The following is a 23,584-nucleotide window of genomic DNA, read 5'->3' as shown; positions in this document are numbered from 1 at the left end:
ACTAATGGGAAGAATTGATAGTGTGAGGTGGGAGTAAGAGTGACAGCGATTGGTTGGCCTTGGTTATCTGCGCCTAGGCGGGAGCTCCTGGAAGCGGAGGCAGTGGGTGGGGGCCTAGTGGACTGGAGGGGTAACAAGATGGCGGCGGAGACGGTGGAGCTCCATAAACTGAAGGTACCGTGAGGCGGGGAAAGGCTGTTAGACCTTTCTGGGGACTGAATTCTGCTGGGTGGCTTGCTGTTTTTACTGCATGCTCATCTTGCAGGCTTTCCCACTTCGTTTTCTGGCTCCCGCCGTAGTTCTTTTCTTTTGTGCCTCTTTTCTTCCCCACTACGCCTTCCCTAATTTCCCATTTCTCCGTGCGGTTTTACAGTATTCTTTGTTATTTCGGCCCTTTCTTCATCGTTGTATCATCCGTCACTTCCCCACCGGATATGCAAGTGCTTTCAACCTGTTATACTCCTTTCACGTTTCTCGTCAGAGCTGCATTACGTCAGTGGTCCCCTCCTCTTTGCCCCATGCTGGAGCTAGGACCCCCTTTTTCTTTCCTGGGTCGATGCTTTTCAGTCTGTTGTCCAAAGCTGGGGTTCCCGTTAGCAAACGATGGCAGCATTGTGTATTTCTATCTACCCACATTTCAAAGAGGATCCAGAGAATGCTTCCACTCCTTTTTTTTTAGGTGGGGTTACGCCCTCGGAGCTAACTTTGAAACCTGAGGAGAGGCCTCAGAAGCTAGGCCTCTCCTGAGAAGCCAGGGATTTCGGAGACCTTAAGGGTTAGTAAAGGCATAGATACCTCAGATTTAAAAGTTTTTCGAATTCTCACGCGGTTCTCAGCCCGCCAGCCTTACCCCCTACCCTTTATACCTTATCATTAGAAAGACAACTCACTCGTAACTGTAATATTTTGGAAAGGCAGTTCCTAGGTTAGGTTTATCTTTTCCCATTTCATATCGCAGATGGACCCTGCATCTCTTGGTGTCACCACTGGGTGATACTCTCAGTCACGGGGCGGTTTTAAGTTGTATCTTTTGGGAATCTTGGTAGCTTCCTCACATTGAGATTATTAATCTAGAAGAAATGAGTAGTTTATTTGAGGTGAATTAAGAGAAGATCTTGATTAGTTGTCCATGTGTGGTTTCACAAGTAGTTTTTCCCATCAGATGTTTTGGTCGTATCATCCTGGGAACCTGGACAAACCACGCTGATTTAGCCAAAGCCAAAAACTGATCGTTTAAAGTTTGATGAGCTTTAAAAAAAAAAGGAGTAAAGAGAATGCGGGTAGGGAGTACACATGCTACACATGCTGGTTGATACCACTTAGTCTTTCTGTGAAATCTGATTTCTCACCCATGGATTCTAAACTGTTCTAGTGGGTTTTCATGTATCCTGGAGTTACTGTTAAGTTGGTAGCACTGAAATCTGTAGATTGTATCAGTGGTCTCTTAAATCAACAAGTAAAAATTGAGTAATTACCTCTGTTATATGTCTCCTTACTTAAATAAATTATGTTCTGCCATACTGTTTCATCTGTTATAAAACATACAAAAAAAAACTAAAAATATTTTTTTTTTTAAAGATTTTATTTATTTATTTGACAGACAGAGATCACAAGTAGACAGAGAGGCAGGCAGAGAGAGAGAGAGGGAAGCAGGCTCCCTGCTGAGCAGAGAGCCCGATGCGGGACTCGATCCCAGGACCCTGAGATCATGACCTGAGCCGAAGGCAGCGGCTTAACCCACTGAGCCACCCAGGCGCCCCTAAAAATATTTTTAAAGATTTTATTTTTTTATTCTACAGAGACAGTGAGAGGGAACACAAGCTGGGGGAGTGGGAGAGGGAGAAGCAGGCTTCCCCCTGAGCAGGGAGCCCGATGCAGCACTCCATCCCAAGACTCTGGGATCATGACCTGAGCGGAAATCAGGAGTCAGACACTTAGCCGACTGAGCCACCCAGGCACCCTGAAAAGAAAAGTTTTGAGTGAGATGAAAAGGAAATACGAATAGAAGATTTAGTATTTTCTTTTTATTAATTCCACTTTTGAAGTCCCTAGAGTAAGTCACTAGTCTTGTGACTTGCCTTTGTGGATTTTGTGTTGGTTTGTGGAGTGATTCTTTCCATAAAATCTGTTTGTCAGGTCTGTATTAATTTGATTTTGATAGGATAATGTCCTCTGATGTGTTTTCAGGTATTATAGTCTGAAAGAATATGAGACCCTCCTGACAGCCTGAAAAGGATCCACTTTTTTTTTTTTTTTTTAAGGTTTTATTTATTTTTAGAGGGGCGGGGGAGAGAGCATGAGCAGGGGGAAGGGCAGAGGGAGAGGGAGATGGAGAGAGTAAGCAGACTCTTGGGAAGCTGGATACCGGGCTCAGTCTCCTGACCCTGAGATCATGACCTGAGCTGAAATCAAGAATTGGACACTTATCCAGCTGAGCCACCCAGGTGCCCCTGAAAAGGATTCACTCTTTTAATCACGTTTGCTTGTCTTTGCTTTTTCTCTAGAGCACTTCTTAACCTTTTGGAGGTCACAGATATCTTTGAAACTCTGATGAAAGGTATGAACCCTCTTCCCAGAAAAAGGCATGTACATATACTTTGCATGCGATTTGAGGGGCTTCATAAAACTACGTTGTAGCCCTGAGGAGTCCGTGGACCTCTGGTTAAGAACCTATGCCTTTAATTCTGACTTCCAGGATAGTTAATGCTTGGTTCCACTGTTAATCTTGATGGAGTGATCCTGACTTTTGCATTGACCAGACTTTTATCTCTTTTTTAAAAACCCCAGTTTTATAAAGAGAATTCGTGGCTTTAGTGTAGAGTCTCAGATGGAAGGAACAAGCTGTGAAATAGGAGGGGAAAATATTATCTGAATTGATATGTAACTCCATATCAACAGCAAATTTCTGAAGGTTTTGTAGAAATGTAGTCATTCTAACAGTGGGAGAGAGAGACTGAATGTGGGTGAAAATGTCTTGAACTGAAGTGATACCAGATTTCCATTCAATGGTGAAAAGAGGGATTACCTCTTTTCAGAGAACCACAAGGATATTTAGTGTCAGAGTGTTGAGAACAGTGAGACATTTGTAATATTGAAGCATAAGTACTTTTATGTTGGTGGTTGATGATAATTTGGAAGCGAAGGTAGAACTGTGTGACCATAAAGGTAGAACGGAATGATATTGAAAAGGGGCTCTTAATTTGTGTAAGGTGTTTGGTTTTTGTCACATAGGCAGAAGGTGAGGAGCCTTTGAATATTTGAAAGGAAGAGCTGATGTGATCAGTTTGTGTTCTTTTGGCAGTATGAAGGATGGGGTCTGGAGAGCAAGATATTTTTTTTACCAGTTAGATTTTTATTATAGTAGTCACTGTGCTGCTTAAAACCTTTTAATTATACCCCTGGCAATCTCTCCAGCTTAGTTTCTCACACTCCCAACCACTGTGGCTTTACTACATTTCATTCCTCAGAATAGCTGTGTTCATTAATTACTAACAGTTACTTAGAATTTACTATGTGGCAAGGTCTGGTCGAATCTATTTACATACATTACCTGATTTAATTCTCATAATAACCTTTAAGGTAAATGCCTTTGTTATTCCTGCTTTAAAATAAGAAAAATGGAAGCTCAGAGAGATTAAGTAACTTGCCCTAGGTTGCAGAGCTAATAAGAAGTGGTGACTCAAATCCAGGTAGTCTGTCTCCAAGGTCATGTTCTTAATCACTGCACTACCGTTTTTCTTTAGCTCAGAACCCAGAACTGTTACACATGCTTTCAGCTTTAGTGTTCCTTGCCACCTCCATCCCCCATACCTTTGTCTAATTAAGTACTAATTCCCTTCAGATATCAGCCAAACATCATTTACCCAAGGAACCCTTAGGTTAGATAAGTTCTCCATATCCACACACATGATCAGACTACTTTTTAAAAACTTCTGTAGGACCCTGTACCTTTTTATATTAAACATTAAGTATGTGATCATTGGTTGCCTTGTTTTCTTACTAGATTGTAAACCTCACATGAGCAAGAACTCTCTCTCCTTTCTTTATGATTATTTTTCTTGTGTCTAGGATAATGCTTGATGGAGTGAGTGCTTAATCACTGTCAAGTGAGTAGACTTAGTAAGACCTAAATTAAGGTAGTGGATATTAGAATGGGAATGAATTTGAAAGAATTTGGGATATAAAATTGTAAGTATTTGTAAATGAGTTAGATGGGAGAATGAAAGATGAATCCAAGGTGTGAGTAGTCTAGGTTGAGAGAAGCCAGTTTTGGGCAACAGAGAAGGTAACTTCAGTTTTGTACTTAATGTCTTTGAGGTTTGCACTTGGAGATGTCTAATAGTCAGTTGGAAATATAGGTCTCCTTTTCAAGAGCTGAGAGCTAATAGTAAAGGTTTGAGACTTATTCAGGAAGTATTTATGGAGTGCCTACCATGTGCCACTGCCATAGGTTCTGGGCATAGAGCAGTGAACAAAGCAGACAAAATTCTTGTTGTCATGGAGTTTATATTTTACTAGGGGAAGGCTCAATAAATAAGTAAAATTTACAGTATGTTAAATAGTGGTAAGGTCTGTAGAAAAAAATAGGAGAGGTGTTAGGTAGTAGTACTCTGCGATTTTGGGTATTGAAATTTTAAATAGGGTGACGGGGGAAGGCCTTAATGGAGAAGGTGATGTTAAAGCAGAGACTCGGGGGTAAAAGAGGGGGGTGTTTGTTTGTTTGTTTGTTTGTTTTAAAGATTTTGTATATATATTAGAGCACAAGCAGGGAGAATGGGAGAGGGAGAAGCAGTCTCCCTGCTGGGCAGGGAGCCCGATTTGGGGCCCAATCCCAGGACCCTGGGATCATGACCTGAGCTGAAGGGAAAGGCTTAACAGCTGAGCCATCCAGGCGCCCCAAGGAGTAGGTCTTGTGCAAAGTGTTACAAGAAGACCTTAAGGTGATCATTAGGATTCTGGCTTTTACCCTTGAGATAGGAAACGAGTTGGAGGGATTTTGAAAAGAGGAATGACATGTTCTGACTTTAATTTTTTTTTTTTCTGACTTAAATTTTTAAAAGTTCACTCTGGGTACTTTGTGGAGAATAAACTGTAATGAAGTGCAGGGGTTAAGAGTTACAGTAATCTGTATGAAAGACCAGAAGGAATTAGATTCTGGTTATATGGTAGTGTCCTCCACCCCATTCATGGGGGATATGTTCCAAGACCTCCCAGTGGTTGCCTCAAACCTAGGGTACTGAATCCTTATGTATACTATATTTTTTCCTATAATAAAATTTAGTTTATAAATTAGAGACAGTAACAGATTGATAACAATAACATTGGGGTCTCTTTCAAAATACCTGCTATACTGTACCCACCCTTTTTGTGATGCTGTGAATGCCTACGTGATGAGATGAAGTGAGGTAAATGATATAGGTATTGTGACATAATGTTAGGCTATTATTGATCTTATGAATGAGCCAAAGGTCGGGGTTTAGCGACTCAAAACTGGTGGGGGCTGAGATTTCAGTGACCAAAGGCAATGGCAGGGCCAGTGGCCAGCAGTGATGGATGCTATCCACGCTACGCTACCAGTTGTACCAATCTGTCAGCTCCCAAGTCTAAATCAGTAACCTATGCAGAAACCATCACTGTCCATTTCCCTGTCAGGGAGTTTTTTTAAACCTTGGCTTTATGTAGGCACAATTTGGGGAAGGAAAGAGAAGGGAAGAACAACTCCGTTAGAATGTTGAGCTTTGAATTGCCTGAATATTTACAAGCAAGCGTTAACTTAAACCCAGGGTGGTGGTGGGGAGGAATGGAGGCTTCTGAGAAAGATTAGGGGTAACAAGAGATAAAGAAGTTATATTCTTTGTAAACAACAGCACCCTCTAAGCACATGCACACAAATGATATACTTAAAATGTTAGATGATGTCCATTTGCTGGGGTTACGTAAGACTTTTATTTTCTTCTGTACTTTTCAGAATTTTCAAAACTATTCTACAGTAAACATAATACTTTCATAAAAAAGAAAACTTTTTAAAAAAGATTATGTTTGGGGCACCTGGGTGGCTCAGTCTTTTAAGCGTCTGCCTTCGGCTTGGGTCATAATCCCAGGGTCCTGGGATCAAGCCCCGCATTGGGCTCCCTGCTCAGCAGAGTGTCTGCTTCTCCTTCTCCCACTACCCCTGCTTGTGTTCCCTCTCTCACTGTATCTGACAAATAAACAAAAAAGCTTAAAAAAAAAAAAGATTGTATTTATTTGAGTTAGAGAGAGAGACCGTTCACGAGTGTGCATGCGCATGCACGTGCATGCAGGGGGAGGAGCAGAAAGAGAAGGGGAGGGAGAAAGAATTTTACGCAGACCCCATGCGTAGTGATGACCCTTACATGAGGCCTGATTCCACGATCCGAGACCATGACCTGAGCCCAAACCAAGAGTCGAGTGCTCAACTGACTGAGCCACCCAGGTACCACAAACGAATGAAACTTTTTATTTTTTAATTTTTATTTATTTAATTTTTTAAAAGATTTTTATTTATTTATTTGACAGAAGCAGGCAGAGAGGCAGGCAGAGAGAGAGAGGAGGAGGAAGCAGGCTCCCCACTGAGCAGAGAGCCCAATGCGGGGCTCGATCCCAGGACCCTGGGATCACAACCCGAGCCGAAGGCAGAGGCTTTAACCCACTGAGCCACCCAGGTGCCCCACGAATGAAACTTTTTAAAGTGTAACTAAGATCAAAAGCCTTGTTTTCCAGGAAGCAGAAAGAAAATGAAGAAACATGGTACCAATGTAGGAAAGATCCAGGTTCTTAAGAAATGGACCTTAGAGATCATTTAGAGTCTCCATTCTAGATTAATAATATTCAGGATATGGTCTGAAGGCCAGTGTAGGGTCATGAGCTGTTACTGGTTAGCAATAAGTTAAAAAAAAAAATGAGTAAGCTTTTAGAAACTTTTATAGCAGTTTGGCATCACTGCTACATCCAAGTGTGTGATCGTTTTCCAGTAACTGGTTTTTATTGTTTTTTTACAAACGTATCAGCCCACCTAGCTGGAATATTTTAAAAAGTTGGCAGCCCCATCAGTCTGCCTAATTAAAAATATATTGATCTGTGAAATTTGGAAACCTGTGAAGCAGTGATTCTGTCTAATCTTGTCTAATCTTTAACCCAGTGTCTAACACTTATGAATTGCTTACTAGCTGCCAAGCACTATTGTAAAAGCTGTACAGATATCACTGATTTAATCATCCTAACAGCCCTAGGGACTAGGTACTGTTGCCTTATCCCTATTTCATAGGCAGCTGAGGCACAGAGAGGTCAAATTAGTCATCCAGGGTTACACAGCGATAGGTGGTAAAGCTGAAATTTGAACCCAAGTGACTTTAGAAGGGGCCATGCTATGCTTTTAATGGGCGATTTACTACCATGTTTCTCAGTAGAGGGTGCTGTTTGTTGAGTAGGATAGTTCTCCACACAGTATTCTGCTTGCCTGACCAACTCACTGAATGCTCCACCTGCCCAGTCATTGTATTGGGGGAAAAAGCGCCCCTCTCCATTTTCAGATGCTCCCTTGGTTGAAAGCCTTTCAGAGACGCCTGGCATATTCCGTTAATTGTAAAGTTCTTTCTTTTATAGGGATCTGCTTTCTGACTTCTCCTGGTTGATCTTAGATCTGTACTTCAAAGCCAGTGAAGTTGTCTTTCAGTGCCCATCTATTTGTGCACTGATCTGCATATAGTATTTCTGGAGCTTTCCCTTTTCTGCTTGTTCTCCTTGGATCAGCGTGTCATTATGCTTCTTAAAATAAGAATCAAATAAATAATCATTTAATGTAGATTGTGTTTTTCGGTTACCGTAACATAGAATTACTTTTGGTAGCAAATCGTACTGTTAACCCTCTTTGTACTTGTAATCATCTAAAATCCTGAGGTCTTTATCCTTTGAGTTACTGTTGAGTCAGATCTTGCTCATCTGATTTTTGAACAATTTAAGTTTTGAATATAAATGTAATACTTTATAGGGATACCTAGTCCTTCCAAATTGAATCTTCTTTTTGGCTCATTGTTCTCTGAGGAGCTCCCCTTCTTGCCCTCCCTGCCCTTTAGTTCTATCAGTAATCTATCAAGTCTTCCTTCCTCCTTCTGTTGTCTGCAAAGTTGGTAAGCATAGCTGTTATATGTTTAGTTAAGTTACTGATTTAAAACTTCCACAGAACTTGATAGCATGCCATTAGATATTTTTCTCATTTTGAAATAGATCCTTTAGTTGATCCATTGTTGACATTAAACTAGCTAATATATACGACTACCTAATTCTTTAGTGGTAAGGCTTATATGCATGTAAATAGTAAATTGCCGTAAGGGATTTGGGATAATAGTACGAAGAATCTGCTTTTAGATAATTAGTTCTACTTAAAGATTCATTTTTTTCTATATACTAGCTTGTACAGTAATGGGGGGGGTGCAGACACCATCCCATCCCCAGAAATACCTAGGGATTTGTGATGATAAATAGTTGTATGAATAGGTAAGAATTCTATTAAAGTAGGACATTTATTCTTCATCATCTTTTAGAAAAGTCTTCTTGCATATTGAATATCATTAGAGAGATCCAACTTTGTGGATCTGGAGGGTTGGTGGGTTTAAGAGTGGTAGTTTGGGATTGAACTTTTTTTAAATCACCAGGTTCATTCTGTTAACTAAGGAAAAGCTTTATTCTTTTTTCTCAGCTTGCTGAACTTAAGCAGGAATGTCTTGCTCGTGGTTTGGAGACCAAGGGAATAAAACAAGATCTCATCAACAGGCTCCAGGCATATCTTGAAGAGCATGGTGAGTGTTTTGTAGAGGTAGAGTGATACGAGTGAAGGGTTTAATTTTTTTGGCTCTGCCATATAGAAGATTTTTCCTTCTTTAGGTTGTTGGTGATATAAGCTCTCAACTCTATCAGAAAACTCTTGATCATCCAAAACAGTGATTATAAAGCAAAGAAATACATCCTTCCCTTTTTTTAAGACATTAAATTTTATATCAGCAAATTGTTTGAAAGAAAGTATGCTAAAACAAGTATCAATAGACTGAGAATTGGAGAATTTGGATTCTGATTCCTCTTATGCCAGAGATTTACTTCACTAGGTGTCTGTTCTGATCTATGAAATGAGACAAATGTTGCCACCCTTGAAATTCATAAACATAAGGAATCTCTGGTCCTAACTCTGACATTCTATAATTCTACCTTTTTAAAAACCCAACAGAACCAACTTTATTTAAGGCATATTATCATCTCAGGTTGTACAAGGCCCCGTTCTAATTTTTGTTTCCTTTTGTACCCATTCCTTTTATCCCACCTCCTTAGGCAGCTATTTTAATGTGTTTGATATGTATTTTTTGTCTTTGTCCTTGTATAAACCTTGTGGTATTTTTTGGTATACAGTATTTTTTTATAATTGGCAGTGAGGCCATAGCCTTACTTTGCTTCTCACTTGTTTTCTCTAAGTACTGTGTGTTTTTAGGATATATTCATATTCATGTGGCCTGTGGCTTTGTAGTCATCTAGTTTATTGATTCAAATTCCTGCATAGTGTTCTATCATGTATGGAATCCACCACATTTTACTTAATTCACCTGGCAACAAACACCTATATTGCCTCCTAGACTACTTCTTTCATCTTCCTTTATATTTCTGTGTGAGTGTCTTTCTGGGGTATATGCTCACGTATGGGATTGCTAATTAATATCTGTTCATACATGTACTCTTGGTATGATAAAGCACTGCCAAATTGTTTTCCAAAATTGCTCTGTAAATCTACACTCTCATCATCAGTACATAGGGGTTCTTTTATCTCCTCCACATACCTAAACTTGACACTATCCTATCAAGTGAGTTAATTTTTGCTAATCTTTTGGTTCGATTTACATTCCTCTAATTATTATAAAGTTTGGACATTTCTTGTGCTTATGGTTCTTAGGGTTTTTTCTTCACTGTGGTTTCAGTGGGGTTCCCCTGAATGTAGACATTTTGTATTCCTAGTAACTGGTCCCTTTTGGTTTTAGAAATAAATACCTTCTTCGTCATTTCTTTTTCCATGGTGTCCTTAGTTTTGGAAAATCTGCAATTTTTCATATATTACTTTTGCTTCAGGGTTTTATTTGTTTGTATGTTTGTTTCTTTAAGAAATCCTTCCCCACCACTAAATCTTAAAGAGATTCTCCTACATTACTTTTTATTAATGTTATAGTTTGTCCTCATTACAGTTTTTTAGTCTAGCTGGAGTTCAATTTTGTATTAATGTTAGGTAGAGAATATAGTCTTATCATCTCCATGTGGAGCAGATTTTATAAGCATCAGTTCTGCCTTCCGTTATTGAATTTTATTTTGGGAAAGCAAAATGATTATAAATTTAGCTTAAGTACAGTGATCAAGATGGTTTTTTAGCAGGGCTTGACCTGAATATTTTAATATTCTTTAGCTGAAGAGGAGGCAAATGAAGAAGATGTACTGGGAGATGAAACAGAGGTGAGTTGGAGAGAGTAAGGTTAGTCACTGGCCTGGCAACGTGCTGCTACCTTGGCCATATTGCTTAACATCAATCAGTAGAGGCCTTAAATGCTAACTTGTTAGGGGAGCATAGAGGGGGAATGAAGGTTCTGGAAAACTGGTTCATTTTTGAGTTCTCATATTCTTTTATTGATGGGTATTTACTGTTGATTTATATTAACCATTGTTTCATTTGATTTTAGGAAGAAGAACCAAAGCCCATAGAACTGCCTGTCAAAGAGGAAGAACCCCCCGAGAAAACTGTTGATGTGTAACTATCCCTTTTTTATGATCTGACTACAGGGCAGATAGTTCTGGGTTTTGGAGGGGTTCAGTCTTTCATCTGTTTACCTCTTACACATTCCATTGGCTTTTTCATTTCTCATTAGATCATAAATTTTCAGAAGAGTCTACTTCATTTCAAATACATGGTCCCAGGGAAGCAAGGTAGTTTGTCTCTGGGTAATATAATAGATAATTAGGATGGGGAGACTTCAATCCCAGACTGAGTTTAGTTCTAGTCTTTGTTGTAGTACCATAATAGATGATTCTTTTTCTTTGTAGAGAATCGTCTAGATTCTCTGTGTATAAGGAATTTTGTAAGGGAGGAGGGTGCTGAGCAGAGATGATGTCTCTTAGGTAACACTGTATTCTTTCTTCCTTTTTGATTTACAGTGGAGGAAGGGAGGACAGAGTACTAGACTGGAAAGTGGACCTTGATTTATTTAAACTGTCCCACAAGGTTGATCACAAACTAAAGGTTGATCATAAACATTTCTTGGGGAGGGGGGCTCTCAAATCCAGCACATTAGTAACAGTTGAATCCTTGTTAACATTTTTGTTCCTCATAGCTGTATTTATGCACTATAAAAGACAGTATATGTGCTAGTGAAAAGTCAAACACTACACAGAGGAGTATATAAATTAAAAATTATGTACCCCTTGTCTCCACCCCCTGTCTGACCTCCAAGAGGTTTTCAGTATATTCTTTTAGAATGTTACATGGGAAGTTTGTGTATATGTGTATGTACAGATACATAGACGCACTAGGTGTATTGTGGGTTTCTTGATTTTTCTCAGATCTTTTTGTATCATTATACAGTAATGTTTTTATTTAAGTGTTAGTTATATACAAGGAAGGATTCTAAGTGTTTTACATGTATTCTCATTTAGTCCTCACATCAACCACATAAAGTGGGGTAATTATCTTTGTAAGTAGTAGGTCTCTTTTTTTAGCTTTTTATTGTGGGAAATTGGAAGTATTTCCACAAGTTACGAGAAAAGTATAGTAGACCCACGTATACCTATCACCCAGATTTAGTAGTTTTCAGCTCAGCACCTTACGCTTTCTAGCAGCTAATAGTACTTCATTCTATGGATGAACAGTAATTTCACCAGTCTCTTGTTGATGAACATTTAGATAATGCATAATAGCAGAAAATGTAGTGCTGAATGTTCTCATGCAACTATTTTTATACTCCTGCAAGTATGTCCATATGATAAATTCCTTGCAGTGGATTTGCTGCATCATAGGAGATGTACATTTAATGTTTCTTTAGATTTTGTCTAATAATACTGCCTCCCCCTCACCCCTATTAAGGAAGGGGAGTGAGGGGCTAAGGGAGAGAGAGAATCTTAAGTGGGCTCCATGCCCAGCACAGAGCCTGATGTGGGGCTCGATCTCATAACTCACATCATGACCTGAACTGAAATCAAATTAAGAGTTGGACGCTTAACTGACCGAGCCACCTAGGCACATCTAATAATACTGCTTTTTAAAGCCAGGTAATTATCTTCCATCATAGGAGATTTATGGTTAGATATAATGCCTTAAGGAAATGCTTAGGAATACCTTTAAAGTAGCGATGTTTTGGGGACCTCTGGAGCAAAAAGGAAGATGAGGTGAATACAATGATAATTGGCTTGTGTGGATTAACAGTGAAGTTTGAAAATTTTATAGAAGTTCATTATCCTTAGAATATGTAAAATGTGTGATTCCCTTATTTAGAGTGCTTAAATTTTATTAAAGAATTTCTAAACAAGGAAATTGAAAATGTTTATGCTGGGAGGGTGATTTTCTCTTTAGAGTGATAGTAGTGGTTAGACTACTATGTATGTTAAGAAAGGTTCTGGGTCCCGATAGTTTGGAGAATGTCTCATATGTGACTGTGGGTAGGCGAGAAATTTCTCAGCAAAGAGAATAAATTTCCCATGAGTTCCAGAATGTGATTTGTATTTATTGCTTGAGCTTAATTGTACCTGAGGGAGCTGGAACACAGCAGAAAGAAGCATCCTTTCTGGGGTTCCCTTTCTGCCACGAGGTGTACTGCAGTGATTGTGCTTCAAGATGGGAATGTGAAGAAAGTTATTAGCTTAGGGGTTGGTGGAGAAGACTGTTGTCTTAATGGCACTGGACCTAAAGTAAAACATCAAACTTCAGTGTCCTTTTCTATCTGAATAAGACAGAGAGAGGGTTGGGGAAGTATGGATGACCGGCAAATGAGAATTCAGGAATTTCTTTAACAATATTCAGGGCTAATTTAGGTACTTTGAACATTCAAAAGGAGATGCCCTTCATCTTTGGCTTGAGGTTCTCCAAAAATATGCTACTCTTTCTAGTTTGATTCCTCTCACTCCCCTACCCCTAACCAGGGTAGTTAAATATTGTAGGATGTAGTTATAGTCAGCAGGGGGCACCCATTGCTTATCTGTCAGTCCAGGGATCTCCAACAAAAGGATGGAGAGAATAAGTTCCTGTTCCAGAATTGCTTCCTCTGAAAATGCCATTAAACCATTACTACCTTTCAGGGCATCAAATGGGAAAAGTGTCCGGGATATTGGAACAAAGGCTGCCCATGTCTCTAAATGAGGGACCTTAATGAGACTGGTTATGACCCACAGTTTTATGGGAGTTGTTTGGTGGATGGTTAATGCCCTTCCATTTATCCTGGGTACTTCCGAACTTTGTCTCCCGCCCCGATGGTCCCCCCTCTTTTGTTTTCTCTTAAACCTTTTGACTAGTAACTTAACCATGTTTTCCTAATTCAAACTCCCTTAGCCTTTTTTCTTCCCACTCCCTCTGGCATTTTTATTTGTCTCAATTTGACTGTTCCAGCTCGAGCTACACTCCCTGTGGGAGAAATAAGGCATTTGTAAAAGAAGGAAACCAGAGCTTGTAGAGCACTCAGTTAATTGTTGTGATGAAAATTGAGAGCTGCCATTTAAATGAGGGTTGGAGAAATAGTCATTAGTCCAGAAGTAAATTTAAGGTTCCTAAAAGTAAAAGAAGTGGTTTCCGGTGTCCTTTGAGTGTTTCCTTTTCAAACCAGTATATTTAACCAGACTTTTTCCTGATTACTTTTTTATAGTTCAGCAAAGTAGGTTAGTCTACTCTCTGAACTCTTATCAATAGATGGCAGCTCAAGGAACTGAAGTTCTAATGGGCTTCGTATTTTTTTTTTGGACTAAGGGGTAATGGAGAGATACGGGACAGAGGACATGATTCAGGTGAATTCTTACACATTCTAAAGTTGTGGTTTAGCATATCAAGTTTTCTGGTTTTAAAAAAATTTCTTCTTTTCCAGGGCAGCAGAGAAGAAGGTGGTAAAAATTACATCTGAGATACCACAGACTGAGGTAAGTATTTTGCTCCCTAGAAGACCAGCAGTCTCTCTCTCTCTATCTTTCTATTTCTTACCTTTTGTTTTACCTGTATGATCACTAAAAAATTGACTCATAGGCAGAAAATCAGTATTGACAGGTTTTGGTATTGATATATTTTTCTACCACCTTACTTGGGAAAATACCTGGGCTGGCATAGTCACCTTTGAAGTCCTAGTTTTTTTGTATATAGTCCTAAGGCCTTAGTGTTAACTCTATTTAAGATGTTTACAAACTAGATTAGAGTTTGGGAGGATTATTCCTTAGAAGAGATGAAAAGTAATAAGGGAAGATGTCACTACTTCATAGCTGGTAGGACTGAAATTTTTCTGGATTCTGTGTCAGTATCTCTGAAGGTCTCCAGTTGAGATCTCTGTGGAGTTTTTTTGTACCTTTTAAGTAGAGCTGACATAGGACAATGCTGTCTCATTTCTAACTGAAAGAGTACCACTAATGTTGGAATCAAGCTGTTCCTTTGATCCCCTTTCAAAGGTCAACCAAACACAGCTTTTGTCTTCTTGGCTTCGTGCAGAATGTGGGTTTTATTTTATTCCTTTCCTTTTGTTTTTGAGGACATGAATGTAATAATAGTCTTTTGTGTTTGCATTCTGGAAAGGGCTGTTGAGTTAAGCCCTGGATAGATACAACCTGATAATCCTCTAGAATTGTCGGTATTCTCAGTTTAGACCTTATGAGATATACTCCTCATGTTCGAAAGCTACATACTTCTAAACAACTTTTCTCCTTAAAGAAGGAAACCACACATTAATTTTTCTCTTACCCTTTTTTTGTCTCTTTATCACCTAGAGAATGCAGAAGAGAGCTGAACGATTCAATGTACCTGTGAGCTTGGAGAGTAAGAAAGCTGCCCGGGCAGCAAGGTGAGTGTCCTAGACTTTTGGATCTGAGACAGTGATAGTATGAAGGCTCTAGGTTTTAAATACAATTGTTAATTTTAAGTAGAATAGAGACGTTGCTGAAAAGAAATGCTTTTTTTGGCTCTCTTCAGAATTCTCCGCTGATTTGCATGTAGTAGCTATAGATTGGGTCTCATCAAGCAGGATTTTTGTAATAGGTGAAAGTCAGGAACTGACTGTTACTCCCAGTTTTGATAAGGTTTCCTTTTAGCTTTTTCTCTGGTCTCTTCGTGAGAAAAAGAGTAAACTGAACCTCTTTCATGGGGTTGTTAGAATTAGCTAATGATTGCAAGTCTTGAGATCACAAGCAAGAAGTGCCATATGTACACTTGACACGGAGACAGACAAGCAGGAGTGTGAACAGCTTCCTAAAATTTAGCTTGTTTTTCTTTGTACAGATTTGGGATTTCTTCAGTTCCATCAAAAGGTAAGAATACAGAGACTCTTCTAAAAAAAAAAATTATATTTTAACTTTTCTGTCACGCCAGATTTCATTTCTCCAAAACGGTCACCTTTTTGCTTTGCATAAAACCATACTTAAGGCTTCCTTGGCACTTTAGAGAAGGTGCTGAAGTTATGAGAGAGTGGGAGGAAGTGTCGACATTTGTTTTCCTTTTCTTGGACATCTTTAGAGAAGTTTCTGGTACCTTGCCTGCTTATTCTGGTGTCTCAAGTCAGTGTATAATTATTACGTACCTGTCCCATGTTACACTGCCTTGTGTAAGTGGTGAAAGAGAAAAGAAAGTATCTTTTACCTCAACAATCTTAACTTCTAGGAATTTCCAAGGAAATCATGTTGGATGTGCTTAAAGACCTAGTTAGCCGTAAGGATTATCACAGCATTATTTTTTGTGATCAGTAAGTAGAAATAATGTAATACACAGTAGGGAATTTGTTAAATAAATGTCTACCATGGTATAGTAGACTATGCGGTTTTTAAAATGATATTGAAGAGTATTTGTCAGAAAAATATTAAACAAACATAAATTATAAAATTAGCAGTATATTTCCCTTTTGGTAATAGAAGTGCATATATTTATAGATAAATAGGTTTGGGGGCTCTTGGGTGGCTCACTTGGTTGAGTGTCTGCCTTCAGCTCCGGTCATGATCTCAGTGTCCTGGGATTGAGCCCCATATCGGGCTCCCTGCTCAGCGGGGAGTCTTTCTCCCTCTCCCTTTGCCCAACCCAGCTCCCCCAGTACCCCACTCATGCTGTCTCCCTCACTCTCTCTCTCTCTCTCTCTCTCAGATTAAAAAAAAATCTTAAAAAAAAAAAAGTTTTCTTAAAACAAAAACCAACAACAAAAACAGGTTTGGGGGGGGGTGCCTGACTGGCTCAGTTGGAGGAGCATGCAATTCTTGATCTCAGGGTTGTGAGTTTGAGCCCCATGTGTGGTGTGAAGTTTACTTAAAAATAAACATTTTTAAAAAATGGGGGGCACCTGGTGGCTCAGTTGGTTAAGCACCTGCCTTCAGCTCGTCATGATCCCAGGGTCCTGGGATCAAGTCCTGCATTGGGCTCCCTGCTTGGTGGGGAGCCTGCTTCTCCTTCTCCCTCTGCCGCATCCCCTGCTTATGTGCACCTACTTTCACTCTGTCAAATAAATAAATAAAATCTTTTTAAAAAATGGTTGGAGGGAATATGTGCTAAATCCTTAATACTCATTGTCTCTAGTTGGAATTTTGAGTGCTGCTTTCTGCTTGTCTGTGTTTTTTAAATTCCTGCAATGAGTATCTTGTAATAAATTAGGAAGAAAGTTACATTTATCTATTTATTTATTTATTTGAAAGTTACTTTTAAAAAGAACATAGTCCAGTTTTAGAGACTTAAATTTTAAATGTAATCTCTTAATCGAATTTAGTTTTCTTAGTGATCTGTCCATTTGAAGTGTATTAAGATGTCCTCTAAAAATGTAGCATTTTGCTCTGCTTTTTAAAAGACTAGCAAGGGGCGCCTGGGTGTCTCGTGGGTTAAAGCCTCCCAGGGTCCTGGGATCCAGCCCCACATTGGGCTCTCTGCTCAGCAGGGAGCCTGCTTCCTCCTCTCTGCCTGCCTCTCTGCCTACTTGTGATCTCAGTCTGTCAAATAAATAAAATATTTTAAAAATAAATAAATAAAAGACTAGCAAATTCTGGCCACTATTGCTACATGTTTTATTTTATTTTTGTTCCCAAAGATTTTATTTATTTGAGAGAGAAGCGCAAGCTGGGGGGAAGGGCAGAGGTAGAGAAAGAAGCAGGTTCCTCACCAAGTGCAGAGCCCACTGTGGGTCTCGATCCCAAGATCCTGAGATCATGACCTGAACTGAAGGCAGATGCTTAACTGACTGAGACATCCAAGTACCCTCACTACATGTTTTAGAAACAAGATATTTTCCGGCTTTTAGTTATATCAGATATCAAGAAAGATGCAGTAGGATTGGTGGTAGTACAGCAAAAATTATTAAAGACCTTAGATGGTGCTATTTGAGGAAAGACAAAAGTTAAAATTAATAGTCTAAAAAGGAAACTTAGGGGCATCTGGGTGGCTCAGTGGGTTAAAGCCTATTCCTTCAGCTCAGGTCATGATCCCAGGGTCCTGGGATCGAGCCCCACATTGGGCTCTCTGCTCAGCGGGGAGCCTGCTTCCCTGGCTCTCTCTGCCTGCCTCTCTGCCTACTTGTGATCTCTGTTTGTCAAATAAGTAAATAAAATCTTGAAAAAAAAAATAAAAAGGAAACCTGATCAATAAAATAACGTATTGATAACATTTACAGTATCATTCATGTAATTCTGACATCTTTAACCTATAGAGTATCTCTTAAAAGAATAGAGTTTGGCAACATTTGAAAGGAAATGCTTTTTATGAGTAAGAACAGAAAAACATCTAACAGTTCCTAGTACATGGGTTGTGGCAAAAGTTGAATCTGTACCTGAATGTTTATAATGGAGAGTTAGGGAACCAATTATACAAGATTGTGATGACTTAAAATTCTGAAAAGTTTTTTTTTTTGCCTTAAAGATTTTATTTATTTGAGGGACGCCTGCATGGCTCAGTTGTTGGGTGTCTTCCTTTGGCTCAGGTTACGATCCTGGGGTCCTGGGATCGAGTTCCTTATCGGGCTCCTTGCTCAGTGGGGAGCCTGCTTCTCCCTCTGCTTGCTCTGCCTGCCACTGCCCCTGCTTGTGTGCACACACTCTCTCTCTGACAAATAAAATCTTTTTAAAAAATTATATACTTATAATTTAGTGGTTTTTAAAAAATACATTTACAGGATTCTGCAACCATCATCTCAGTCTAATTTTAAAACATATTCATCACCACAAAAAGAAACCCTATACTGATAAGCAGTTGTTTCTCTCTCTACCCCCACCCAGGCAAACACTCATTTTTTCTATGCATATTAATTTGCTTTCATATAAATGGAATTGTACAATTCATAGTTTTTTGTACTGGCTTCTTAGCACTAACATATTCAGGGTTTGTTCATGTTGTGTGATACATTAGTACTTAATTTATTTTTATTTTATTTTTTAAAGATATTTATTTATTTATTTGACAGAGATTACAAGTAAGCAGAGGAAGTAGGCAGAGAGAGAGGAGGAAGCAGGCTCCCCGTCGAGCAGAGAGCCCGATGTGGGGCTTGATCCCAGGAGCCTGGGACCATGACCTGAGCTGAAGGCAGAGGCTTTAACCCACTGAGCCACCCAGGCGCCCCCTTAATTTCTTTTTAATGTTGGATAATATTTCATTGTTTGGGTATACCACATTTTACCTATCCATTCATTAGCTGATGGACATTTAGGTTGTTTTCACTTTTCGGCTGCTATAGATAATGCTGCTATGAACATTCATGTACAAGTTTTGGTGCGGATGTATGTTTTCATTTCTCTTGTGTGTATACCTATGAGTTGGGATTACTGGGTCATATGGTAAACTCTGTTTAACTTTTTGAGAAACTGCCAAATTGCTTTCCAGAGTGGCTATACATTTTGTGTTCCCATCAGCAGTGAATGCAGACGTGATCTCTAGGTGCAATGTTTGCTTTTTTCCCCCCTTTTAAGATAAAGGATAATTGTACTTTATACTTTTTCTATACTAATTTGATTTGAAGACTGTTAGCTCCCTTTATGATTTTTAAAAATGTTAAGTAAAACTTGCATTTGCTTCTTTAGGTCTGTCATCTGATGCCAAGCCTATGGTAAGAAATCTTTTTTTATACCTTGAGGGACAAATCTTAACTCTGGTTTTAAAGTTGGAGATAGCTCCCCAGATCAGAGGAATTTCTGAGATCATATGTTTTCAATACAGTGTTTTATGTCCTGAATAAAATGGATTGAGTACTAAGAGGTCAGGAAAATTGCTATATATTTCAAGTCACTATAGATATCTTCCTTCCTGTCATTCCTCTTGAAAAAATGAGCAGATTTTGTTAGCTAGAGGACAGTTCATACAATTCTTTGTTTTATGGTACTGTAGTTTAGGCCTTGTCTAATGGCTCTGAAAAATGTCTAATTCTTAGTTGCCACAAACAGATCTCTGGAAGCTGCTTATGAGTTCTGACTTTATGAAATCCTGCTCTTGAGTTTATAGTGCAGTATGGGAAATGAAGCTGAAATGTAGGAGTAGCAGAAAATTGAGTTGGGTTCTAGTGGTAGATTTGTCTTCTGAAGAAAGGAGAGCTGTGTATAGAGTTAAGAGCTACTGAAGAGACTATGTATTGGATTTAATGATTTTGAACTGTGAATAGTGGACTTGTTTGGAGGTGATTATTCAGTTATTTGCTTTTTTAAGCAGTGTTTGGCCTGCTTTTATCTTAAACTCTCTTTAGGCCCTTGCCACCTTTGATGAACAAAGGAGGCTGAGTTGAATGTTCTATTGCATTCCAGAAGAGGTCTTTTAATAATTAGTGGCATGAATGGGTGCTCCTTAGTGTCCTGATTTACCATATAGGGTATCTTTGATATTGTAGGCTTATTTGAATCTTAGCTTTGGACTATAATTTCTGCCTTTTGTATCTTCTGTTTTGATTTTTTAGAATATGGGTTTTTCTCCCTGTGTTTTTATAGGTTAACCTGGATAAACTAAAGGAAAGAGCTCAAAGATTTGGTTTGAATGTCTCTTCAATCTCCAGAAAGGTAAAGTACTGTTTTTGCCACCTTAAGAGCAGCTGGGAGACTACATAGCCTGGAAATGACAGTCCTGAGAATATAGCTAGCTATTCATATTCAGCACTTCATTTCATGAAGTCTTTTGACTGTCACCTCCACTCGCTCACTGTTGATTACGTTATAGGAATTATTTCACATAGCAAATAGGTTTTGTTTTTATTTCTTGTAGATTTTTTTCTATAGCTTCCACCCAAGCTGTTAGAACATGGTCTATATTTCTCTTGGTTAAGATGTTGTAGTCATTGATGGTAAAAACTTACTACATCTACTTTAACTTCTGATATAGTCTTTTTTTTTTCCCCCCAAAGATTTTATTTATTTACTTGAGAGAGAGTGGGTGAGGGAGTGAGCATGAGCAGGGGGAGGGGCAGAGGAAGAGGGAGAAGCAGACTCCCTGCCAATTAGGGAGCCCAATGCAGGGCTTTGTCCCAGGACCCTGGGATCATGACCCAAGCTGAAGGCAGTTGCTCAGCTGACTGAGCCACCCAGGCGCCCCTCTCATATAGTCTTAATGGAAACAGGAGACGAAAATCCTGTCATTGGGTCAAAGGTACTTAAAAACAAAGTTCCCTAGAACAAAAATAAGAAAGTTATTTCATTCTTTCTGCCCCTCTGCTAACTGACATTATTGAGTCTATTAAGCCAGTGACTTTGTTGACACCGTGCTGCGTGGAGTGATGAATTTTATAGGGCATTGTTGTGTTTGGAGTTTTGCCAGGCACGTTCTTTTGGAGAAGATGCTGAGGATTCTCCTTTGCTTTGAGCAGGTAGTCTCTTAATCTGTGTTCTGTGAGAATGAAAGCACGTTTCTTGGTTGTGGAAGTGGGGGCAGGGTTAAGGGAAGACTCTTTCAAACCAGAGGAACTATCAAAAGAAAAAAAGTCATTGGGGCACTTGGCTGGCTCGTTGGAAGCAGATATGACTCCTGATCTTGGGGTTGTGAGTTTGAGCCCCGCGTTGGTTGTTTAAGTAAATAAACAAACTTTTTGAAGGGTCATTATTTCCCACTGAGTATGGAAACATTTAGCTCTCTGGAAATCCATTGGGAAACACTGTCCTCTGACAGTGGCTGTTAAAATTTTTGCTCAGGAGAAAAACTGAGCACTAAAAAGTACAAACACGTATGCCCCAATGGGACTTTCTAACCTTATACAGAACTGCTACATTTTCCTTCCGTTTAGGTTACATTTTTTATGTTTACTGAAGCATAACATTAGGTCTTTGTGCCCAGCTCGATGCTGAGACCGTAGGTGTTCAGTAGGAATATTTCCTAGTTTATGTGAAATTTTTAAAAATTCAGGAGTTCAGAGTAGACAGAGTATGTGTTTCTTAAGCCACATGCAGCTTTTTTTTTTTTTAAGATTTTATTTCACAGAGAGATCACAAGTAGGCAGAGAAGCAGGGAGAGAGAGAAGGAAGCAGGCAGACAGAGGGGGAAGCCGGCTCCCTGCTGAGCAGAGAGCCAGACGTGGGGCTCCATCCCAGGACCCTGAGATCATGACCTGAGCTGAAGGCAGAGGCTTAAACCACTGAGCCACCCAGGTGCCCCAAGCCACATGCAGCTTCATTGGGAAGACTATACTATAAACCAAGTCATTTGTGTTTTGATTGATTGGATCGCCAAGGGAAAGGGTGCTTGGATCTGTGGCCCCAGTTCTCGTCTGTCTCCTTTGGTATATGAAGACTATGTATCTGAGAATCTCAGCAGTAACTTTCTGTAGAGAACTGTATGTGCTCATCAAAATTAACAAAATTGAGCATCATATCTCCAACTATGTAGCTCATATGGACACTTCACTAAGACAGATTTGCCCCTCACTTTATACTGCCCACCTGACTTACTTTCATAGTATTTCATTACAGGGATATTTAGTGCCTTTTCACTGCACTTCCTTAGAATCTTTCTCCATATTTGACTTCCTTTCATTTTTAGTCCATAGGAAGCTAAGTGAAGCATGAAGAGATACGTTTATTAGCTTTGTGACTTTGAGCACATTACTAAACTTCTTTGGTCCTCATTTGTAAAACTGGGAATAATACCTAACACTGTGTTTGTGAAGAGTAAGTAATTGTGTATATGAAATTAACATTTTAACACTTGGACCCTTGATAAATTTTCTTTCTTCTTAGTTCAGTTATGTTGGCCACCTAACTTTATGAGGTCAGTTAACTTCTGTGTTTAATTGAGTCAATTTAATTGAGTCAATTAACTTCAGTGTTTTAGCTGATCATTGATAAGATTTCATTTCCCATTTTAAGTCTTGAAGGGTTAGGGTGCCTGGCTGGCTCAGGTGGTGGAGTGTGTGACTCCTGATCTTGGGGTTGTAAGTTCCAGCCACATGCTAGGTGTGAAGATTACTAAACAAAATTAATAAACTTAAGGAAAATAAATACCTGAAGGGTTCTAATCAGATAATGTAATTGGTAAAATTCTGACTATATGAGCTGTGTTTTCAGATGGCATTCATTGCCATACATATGTTCTGGAGTAGTGCTTCTCAAATTCTGTAGCAGAAGACAAGTTTGTTCTTTTAATTTTAAGATTTTGTTTATTTGTCAGAGAGAGAGAGAGAGAAATAGAGAGTGAGCACAAGCAGGGGGAGTGGCAGGCAGAGGGAGAAGCAGGCTCCCTGCTGAGCAAAGTGCCCCGTGGCAGGACTCAATTCCAGGACGCTGGGATCATGACCTGAGCTGAAGGCAGATGCTTAACCGACTGACGCTTAACCCAGTCGTCCCAAGATTAGTTTTTTGAATTTTTAATTTATTAGGGTTCCTGGCTGGCTCAGTTGGAAGAGCATGAGACTTGATCTCAGGGTCATGAGTGAGTGCAAGCCACACATTGGGCAGAGAGGTTTTTTTTTTTTTTTTTTTTCCCCTAATTCACTGCAGAGTGGTACTTTTGTAAAATACAATAAAAGTGCCACAGCGGTGCTAAATTACTCTGGAAGTTTCCAAGCACTTGAAATTTCTGGAGTTACTGCAGACTGTAAAACACTTTGGGGATCAGCATGAGGAGGCAGATCACATTTTGAGTAACACTGTACTGGTGTAGTATGATTTCTTCCAGGGACCACTTTGCTTGGAGACTTGAAACTTTGAGATACTCTGAGTATAGACTCCATGTGTACTCATCATAAATCCTGATTTTCAGAATCGTCCTGATTTCAACAGTTTGTTCTACTTTGCCCCATCAACCATTAAAATGTCCCAGAAATGCTGATGTTTTGCTGTCTGCCACTGTCCAGTAGAATTTTATGTGATGTTGGAAATATCTAACAGAATATTGTTCCATTGAATAAGTCTGTGTTATCTAATACAGTAGTCGTTAGCCACA

At 39.3% G+C, this 23,584-nt stretch overlaps 1 protein-coding gene across 3 annotated transcripts in view; it reads left to right on the top strand.

The window, feature by feature from the left end:
• Positions 1-38: 38 nt before the first annotated feature.
• Positions 39-23,584, top strand: part of SARNP (SAP domain containing ribonucleoprotein) — a 43,601-nt gene continuing 20,055 nt past the window's right edge. The window contains exons 1-9 of one of the 3 annotated variants that reach the window (XM_032874400.1): positions 39-174; positions 8,717-8,816; positions 10,454-10,500; positions 10,725-10,792; positions 14,106-14,157; positions 14,989-15,062; positions 15,497-15,525; positions 19,255-19,280; positions 20,149-20,217. In XM_032874400.1, coding sequence (XP_032730291.1) covers positions 139-174; positions 8,717-8,816; positions 10,454-10,500; positions 10,725-10,792; positions 14,106-14,157; positions 14,989-15,062; positions 15,497-15,525; positions 19,255-19,280; positions 20,149-20,217 — 501 coding nt within the window. In that variant the 5' untranslated portion in view covers positions 39-138. The remainder of the gene's footprint in view (positions 175-8,716; positions 8,817-10,453; positions 10,501-10,724; positions 10,793-14,105; positions 14,158-14,988; positions 15,063-15,496; positions 15,526-19,254; positions 19,281-20,148; positions 20,218-23,584) is intronic. The other 2 variants (XM_032874401.1, XM_032874402.1) reach the window with 2 other exon arrangements.

Source organism: Lontra canadensis, unplaced genomic scaffold (assembly GCF_010015895.1).
Source record: "Lontra canadensis isolate GAN:19392208 unplaced genomic scaffold, GSC_riverotter_1.0 scaffold53, whole genome shotgun sequence".
In the NCBI taxonomy this organism is placed as follows: Eukaryota; Metazoa; Chordata; class Mammalia; order Carnivora; family Mustelidae; genus Lontra; species Lontra canadensis.
This window is presented reverse-complemented; position numbering and strand designations above follow the sequence as displayed.